General features: G+C 52.4%; 2 protein-coding genes across 4 annotated transcripts; one reads left to right on the top strand and one right to left on the bottom strand.

Moving 5' to 3' along the window:
- Window positions 1-1,223: 1,223 nt before the first annotated feature.
- Window positions 1,224-5,941, bottom strand: Tax1bp3 (Tax1 binding protein 3). 2 transcript variants are annotated; one of them, XM_020176415.2, is made up of 4 exons: window positions 5,763-5,921; window positions 2,860-2,979; window positions 2,404-2,481; window positions 1,224-2,127 (listed from the first exon to the last, which is right to left on the bottom strand). In XM_020176415.2, exons 1-4 carry the CDS (start codon window positions 5,799-5,801, stop codon window positions 1,990-1,992), a joined length of 375 nt encoding a protein of 124 aa, XP_020032004.1. In that variant the 5' UTR covers window positions 5,802-5,921; the 3' UTR covers window positions 1,224-1,989. The 2 variants fall into 2 exon arrangements, with proteins under 2 accessions (XP_020032004.1, XP_020032005.1); XM_020176416.2 differs by lacking the exon at window positions 2,860-2,979 and having other exon boundaries at window positions 5,763-5,941.
- A 71-nt stretch (window positions 5,942-6,012) lies between these two features.
- Window positions 6,013-6,916, top strand: Emc6 (ER membrane protein complex subunit 6). 2 transcript variants are annotated; one of them, XM_020176417.2, is made up of 2 exons: window positions 6,013-6,166; window positions 6,351-6,916. In XM_020176417.2, exon 2 carries the CDS (start codon window positions 6,399-6,401, stop codon window positions 6,729-6,731), a length of 333 nt encoding a protein of 110 aa, XP_020032006.1. In that variant the 5' UTR covers window positions 6,013-6,166; window positions 6,351-6,398; the 3' UTR covers window positions 6,732-6,916. The 2 variants fall into 2 exon arrangements, with proteins under 2 accessions (XP_020032006.1, XP_020032007.1); XM_020176418.2 differs by having other exon boundaries at window positions 6,088-6,242.
- The last annotated feature ends 516 nt before the right edge of the window (window positions 6,917-7,432 follow it).

Raw genomic sequence — 7,432 nt, 5'->3', positions numbered from 1 at the left:
AGCTAAGTCAGCCTTCAGAACCAAGTCCATGGGGCTTAGGGAGCCAGCCTTGCTCACCTCATGCAAAGGACCAAGTAGGGCTGTGGAGTTCACTGACCCAAGGTGGCTGCATGCTGACCCCCACTTCATCAGGGAAGCCCTGATGAAGGTACAAGACACCAGCCCAGTCAGGGCCAGGTAGGTCTGTCTCACAGGTACCCTATCTGCCACCAGCATGCTGGAATTGTGACGGGTCGGAAAAGAGTTTTAAGGGCAGGACACCACTGGAAGCAGGGGCACAAGGATCTTATGTCGCATGGTTCCTCTACCTAATTGTAGTAATTGTCAAGGAATTTAAGTTCTGTTTCCCTAGAGCAGGAATTGCAAACCTGTCTTATTAGGGCCACCCAATGATTTTTATATAATGTTTTATTGGGCTGGCATGATGGTGCACATCTGTAATCCCAGCTGTGTAGGGGGGATGAAGCAGGATGATCAAGAGTTTGAGGCCAGCTTCAAGTACATAGCAAGACTGTGTCTCAAAAACAGGGGTTGGGAGGGGAAAGAATGGGGGCTATAGCTCAGTAGTAGAGTGTGTAGTTACATGAGGCCCTGGGTTTGAGCTCCAGCACTCCAAAAGTTATTGGGTGCTACACTTTTAAAATGGGAAATTTTAATTCTGGATTTGGGAGATGTGGGGGATGCTATGAGTCAAACCCAGGACCTTGTAGATGCTAGACAAGTGATCTATGTTGAGATACATTCCCAGTCCTCTGAACTTTTCTTTATAAGTCTGACTTGGCAGTGCCAGGCAAGTCTAGGAGTGACCATCTCCCAGAGCTGTTAGGCACCGATCAGGTGCTCCCTGGCTCACAGTCTAGCCAGCTCAACCACTGTGAACATCTGGGGTTACATCCTTGGCTATGGTTCTGTACTCTTGAGTTTCAGGGTCAGGTGAGTGCCCATGAAGCCCTTCTCAGTTGGGAGCTGAATCTCAGTTACACAAAGGAAATTATGTAATTATTAGGAACTCGGGGCTTCACAGTGACACCCAAAAGGCAACAGTATAACATGTTTCCACTGAGACTTGTAAAGTACTACCAGCCACTTTCCAGGCAAGGTGGTCCTGGGAAGACTTGGGCTTCATCCCACAGCAGCAGAGAATAAGCCAGCCATCCTAAAACCAGAACACTTGTCCCAATCCACCCCCAAATATCCCTAACCCCATGGCTTAGCAAAGATCCTTTGGGAGTTCCAGCATTGTTTATTGGGTACAAGATGTCAGGTGTAGGGTGGCATCATACTGCCCCATTTCCATAGTAACCAAAATAAAACTTGTTTATGCGCTGGGTAGCTGCAACCAGATGTGAATTAGTAAGCTAAATTCAAAAATGGAATTGGCACTTCCAAATAGTAAGATAAAAATGCTTTGTATCAAAGTTGTGATTTAAAAAATATAAAAGTTAAGTCCACAGGCATAGAGAAAAATGGCAATCCTGAAAGCTGCCTTGAAATGTCAGCCTTGAACCTCATCTAAATCCTGTAAGCAGGCAAGCCCTGGGAAGCCAAATCCTTCAGGGGAGTGGGGAAGAATGGGAGCCTGCCCAACCTTCTTAGTGTCTCTGGCAGTGTTATCCAGCCAGGGCAAACAGGGAAAGGCAGTCCCACCTGGCATTTCCCAACTTTGGCAGCTCTCAGAAAAGTGTTTCCTGCTTGCCTGGGCACTACTGTGCCCAGGCAGCAGGTCTGGGACTAAGCCTGTAGTCACTGCAGATGCTCAACCAGTCAGCTCCAGACCCTCGTTTCCAGTCCCCGGTGTCCAAGGGAAAGAGCTGGTCCCAGGGCCTTGAGCTGAGAGTGAGAAGGGAGGGAAGACTGTCTCAGCCCCAGGATCAGTTGCCGCCCTTCTGAGCTGGGGCCCAGCACACAGAAGCCGGGACAAGGGGCAGGCAGAATGTAGAAGTGGTGTCACTGTACAAACAGGCACAAATCGGGGACTATGGCCAGGTGCTACGATAGCATGGACTGTTGCACAGCCTTCTGCAGCGACTGCCGGGTCACCAGCAGACGCACCACCTCCTCCGAGCGCTTGGTCAGCCTCTTCCGGGCCTGGTCGTGTGTGACCATGGTCATGTCCCAGCCATTCACCTGGACCAGAGAAAGAACACAGCCTTTCAATGTGGATCTGGAAGCAAAGGGCTTGGAGGGTCAGGGGCCACCCAAGCAGACCTACAAGCTGTTACCCCAACCTGGAGGTACTCAGCACCACAGCCAAGCTTCCTCAGGGAGCGATACCAACATAGTTTGCAAAACTGCTTCGGTAAGTCGCGCCCTCCCCGCCCCTCAAAAGACTGGGCCAGCTCCCCACAGGTGTTTCAGTCCTTCTCACCAAACTTTATTTTCTTCCTGTGGGACACCTGTTACCTGCATGATTTTGTCTCCAATCTGCAACCCAGCAATTTCAGCAGGACCTCCTTCAGATACCCGTGTGACATAAATGCCCTGAAAAGAGGCAGCCCAGGTAAAGCCCTGCAGTCACCACACTGGCCCCTTATCCATGGGGCAGAACTCAGTATGGCAGACTCCCAACCAACCCTCTGTCCCTGTTCCCAGCCCCCCCACCTACACATTCAGCCTTATGCCAAAACAGCCAGGGGACCCTGCTGTCACTCCAGCCCCTCCTGTCTGTCTAAGCAGGCCTTCCTAGGGCTGGAAGGCCCCAACCCTACTCCTGATTATTCCCAACAGATCATTTCTGTGACCTTCTTAGGACTGTCTGAGCAAGGTAAGGGTTGCTCCTTCCATGCAGACAAGGAAGCAGAAAGCTACCACCTCCGATCTCTGCCCCATGGGAAGATTGAGGACCCTAGTCCCCCTCACCTTGTCTGTCTTATCTTCTGAGAAAGGATTCTGGGAAGGATCCTGGTCAATTCCACCTCCAATGCTAAAGCCAAGGATTAAGTTCTCACCTTGGCGCAGCTTATGAATTTCAACTCTTTGCTGTCAAAGAAAAAAGCAAGTTGGGGACAGGTGGGCGGGCAGAGAATGAAAATGATCTGTGTGCCCAGCAGTAGCCTCAGGCTATGCCAAGGGTTGAGACCCAGGGCCCTCTGTGGGACTCTAGCTGGTCACCAGCCCAGAAGGCTGGGACTCAAAACAGCCATATAGACCCACCTGCACAGCCCTCTGCCCTCAAACTTTTTCCCCCTTTCCCCAGCCTTGGTTGGTACATGCTCTGAACTATTCCCAGCCCAGGAACAAGAGGTGCCATGGCTGCTCTTGAGGGGACACCCATCTTTTCAGGGAGGGAGCACACAGGTAGGAGGGATCAGACCCTGAGAAGATGCAGGCACCTTGCTGAGGCAGCTTTGATGGCTGAACCAGCCCCATCAAGGGCAAGTCAGAAGATGCTCAGGAAAAGTGAAGAAAATAAACTTTCATGGAAGAGAGAAGAGCTTCCTGACCAAGGGAAGCAGAGTAGAGAAGTTGTGGATACATGCTTGTGTGACCTGAGAGTACAGGACTGGGAGGGAAGATGAGGCTGTGGGATGCTAGTCCAAAGGATGGTCGAAGATGGGGTCTCCCCAAGGCCTGCTCTTGTGCAGTGTAGAAGACAGTATTCTAGGGTTCTCCCACCAGCTTCGGGGCGACCCTGGGACTGCTTTGGGAATGGGGTCCGTCCCCAGCTATGCAAGCTCCTTTCAAAGCCCTCAGCAAAGAACCTTCCAGCCACTAGATGCTGGGAACCAGAGTAGATCACTCCCAAAGTTTAACACAAAGGAAAAAAAGCAAAAGTGACTTGATCTGAAACTGGAAAAACTTCACAAAGGAGGGATCATTTACACCAGGCTTTTAGGGGGTGATGACAAGTGTGGCCGCCTGACCTTGGTCCTGAACCCACTAGAGCTCAAAGGAGTTGGGAAGAAGGCAAGGTATGGTCAGGTTTGATGCTAGGATAACCACTCAGGTACTCTTAGCAGGGAAATGGATGTCTCACAGGCAGGATGTAGAGGTAGGAGGGTGTGAGCTACTTCAAAAATGAGATCCACAGACTTGGGGACTGCTCATGCTCATCCAGCAGAGGAACTGAGCACCCATCACCTGGCCTAACTGAATGCTACCATCATTCAGATGGGAACCCAAGAGGAGGAGCAGGTAAAGTGACAGTGTCAGAAGCCACCTGCACAACTGTCCAGAAAGCAAATCTTTAGAGCCAGAGTTCAGAGAAGGGGCCAGAATGGCTGTGACACTCTTAAAACATGAACTGACATGAGTGAGGGCGGAACTGGAGAGGAGGAAGCTTCTTCACCCCATCCCCATTCTAAGACACAAAAAAGGAAACACTCAGCTCCACCCACCATGTCAGGTATGCACCTGATGTTAGATGACAAGTTGTGGTCCTGCAGCTAGGGAGACCCTGGGATTGGCCATGACATGAGGGAGGAGGCCCAGAGCACTATTCTCACCACTCACCTAGGTCTTCATGTTCCCAAATAAGAGCTCCTGTAGGCCTGCTCCAACATATACCTTCCTGCACACCCACCCCCAAGGTTACAGAAGAGGCCTGCTGGGAGAAGTCAGGTGGCAAAGTGCTCTCTCTGCCCCCCACCCCATATACTCCTTTTTTTTCCCAACATGGGGCAGCTAGGGATCTGGAAAAGCCAGGCTGGTGTAAGCAGGGTGAAACCTGGGATAGCTGTTAGCTGGTCCAGCAATGTTTCCTCCTAGCCCAAGCTTGAGCTGGTGCTCTACGCTTACCCTCACGTGCCACTTTATCAATGACTTCTTTCTCCCACCCTACGGACTTCAAGAACTCTCCATCACACCCATCTTACCACTTGAGTCCCCATGGTTCCAGAGCTGGGGCTTTCTTTCACTCAACCCACTGCCTGCTAGAGAGGCATTTCTTCCCATTTTCTTTTTTAAATTTCTGGAAAGTTAGGCAGATCTGGGTCCTTCCTGAAGCCTTCCTTTATGGTTTGCTGGGCATGACAGCCTTCTCTCTGTAACTCAGTTTCCCCACCTTTGCCGCTGGGTTGGCCTGCGAGCCCCTTCCGGCTGTGGCACTGATGTCCCAGCCTCCCTTCTTCCCTTTGCCTATTCAAATAGCACCCAGCAACCAAAACAAACCCGGGCTGACCTCAAAAGGTCTCCTCGAGCCTCAAGAGCCAGGTATGGACTGTACACTTTGCCCCAAGGGCTAAGGATCCAGAAAAAGCTCAGAGAAGGACCAAATCAGTTTTAATGAGCATTAGCTCCGGATCGGGCGGCGGGTGGGTCCCAGGCTCCAGGTCGGACCGGAAGGAGGAAGGGGCTACTAAGGCAATCTTCCAGCACCACCCTCCTAACCTCCCTCCCCTGGGCGGCGGCGGCGAGCGGGCTGGAACGGAGGAAATGCTTCCTCATTCCAAAGGCTGCGACTCATGGACGTCAGGACCGGCGCCTGCCCCCCGCGGCTGCCCAGCTGGGGACCCGGAGGCCCAGGACGGAGACGCTTTCCCAGACTCGCACGGCAGGGCCTTTCTCCCTCTTCCCCGATCCCGCCAAGTGAAAGGAGTCCACCCTCGACCTGTGCCCAGAGGCTAAGGAGGCTGTTGGGTTCCAGCCATCTGTTTAGTGGCTGGGAAAGGCTGCCGCACCAATCCGTTCAGAGCCGGAGCTGGAGTGCTGGACGCCAGTTTGCATGCAGGAGCCCCGGTCCAACGCTTTGTCAATCTGAATGTCAGTTTACCGCTCTGCGAAATGGCAGCAAGACAAGAAGGAGCCTACGCAAGCGTACTCACCACCACGGCAGTGACCGGCTGGCCCGGGATGTAGGACATCTCGACCTCAATCTGGCAACCTAACACGGCTCCGCAAAGCCCGCAACCGAAGGAATGCCCACTGCCGCGCCCTCTGGTTAACAAAGGCAGCCCAGCTCGGCCCGCCCCCTCATAAATACTTAGCAAATCTCCAGCCAATCAGCATCCGGAGCGATGTTCGGCTTTCGGAAGTCCAGGTGCGAGCATCGTGATGCAAGGGAGAGGGCGGGGCGTTCCTGAGGCGCAGGCGCAGGAGGAAGAGGCCAGGGTTGCGCATGAGCAGCCTGAGCCCTCCCGGCAGCCTCTCATACAAGATGGCGCCGCAGGAATCTGTACCCCTTCCTGTCTGAGGGAACGCCAAGTGACCGTCTACCGCAGTGTTCCAGGTAACTGGGGAAGCATGGCTGGGGAATGCGGACGTGCCGCCAGCCATCGGCCTAGCCTTCCCAGCGTCTTTTGAAGGTCCGAGTCCTGGGAATGCTGTCGGGTCTCGAAAGCCTCGGGGAGGGAGCGGCGTGAACTCAACTTGCCAAGCTTCGGGCACTGCTGGTAATTTACCTTTCTCCGCAGCTCCGCGTCGTTCCTCCGGAAAGCAGAGGCTGAGCCCCGGCGGGCGCGATGGCCGCGGTGGTGGCCAAGCGGGAGGGGCCGCCGTTCATCAGCGAGGCAGCTGTGCGGGGCAACGCCGCGGTCCTGGATTACTGCCGGACCTCAGTGTCAGCGCTGTCGGGGGCCACGGCCGGCATCCTCGGCCTTACCGGCCTCTACGGCTTCATCTTCTACCTGCTTGCCTCCATCCTGCTCTCCCTGCTCCTAATTCTCAAGGCGGGAAGGAGGTGGAACAAATACTTTAAGTCACGAAGACCTCTCTTTACCGGAGGCCTCATAGGAGGCCTCTTCACCTACGTCCTGTTCTGGACTTTCCTCTATGGCATGGTGCACGTCTACTGAAACGAGGGCAAGGGTGACTTTTAAAAAACGAATTGGGACGACTGTTGCCACAAGTTAACGCCGTGTAGACTTACTTAAGTTTTTAAATTGTTGAATTCGCTGCTTGTTCTGTAACGTTATAAATAACTTATATCTGAAGACAGAGAGCCTGTAATATTCTTCAGATTAAATGAAGTGTGAGATACTTTGTGGAGTTCTTTCCTGCCTTAGTGCATAGTCTGCCATGGGTGCACAATCGCTAAGATTTGTCTCCTGGAGAGCATACTTTAGGTCATGGTCTGTAATTGCCCTGCATTTGCAAGTAGGAGGTCCCAGGAGGGGCCACTAGGGATTAAAAGAAAGCATTTACTGTTAACATACTAATAAAAACTAGTACTTACTAAGTGTTCCCTACACACCAGGCATTGTGCCTTGTACTTTTTACACCAGTTATTTCGTTTAATTCTAACAACTATGGAGATGTTAACTATTAACCCTCTGTTGACAAGGAACCTGAGGCTCAAGTTAAATACCTCTGCCAGAAGAGGCTCAGCTGAGAAGAGACAGAGCTAGGATCCAAATGCAGATCTCTTACTTCGCTCTTGCTGTATTGGCTGAGCCCACCATTTCCTCCCACTAACCATCACTTCCAAGCATGAATGGAGTTATTTTAGTTCCATTTCACCTGGTCACAGCTAGTTGTCTTTCTCATAAGGAAATAT

This window comes from Castor canadensis, chromosome 11 (genome assembly GCF_047511655.1).
Source record: "Castor canadensis chromosome 11, mCasCan1.hap1v2, whole genome shotgun sequence".
In the NCBI taxonomy this organism is placed as follows: Eukaryota; Metazoa; Chordata; class Mammalia; order Rodentia; family Castoridae; genus Castor; species Castor canadensis.
The sequence above is the reverse complement of the archived record's forward strand: the minus strand, read 5'-3'. Positions and strand labels throughout refer to the sequence as shown.

Bases quoted from the DNA above. Each gene is read 5' to 3' on its own strand.
- Emc6 (XM_020176417.2), top strand. From the start codon at position 6,399: ATGGCCGCGGTGGTGGCCAAGCGGGAGGGGCCGCCGTTCATCAGCGAG.
- Tax1bp3 (XM_020176415.2), bottom strand. From the start codon at position 5,801: ATGTCCTACATCCCGGGCCAGCCGGTCACTGCCGTGGTG. The intron at 2,482-2,859 runs GTGAGGGGGACT...GCCTCTTTTCAG, and splicing joins CAGAAGATAAGACAGACAAG to GGCATTTATGTCACACGGGT. The intron at 2,128-2,403 runs GTAACAGGTGTC...TCTCTGGTCCAG, and splicing joins TTGGAGACAAAATCATGCAG to GTGAATGGCTGGGACATGAC.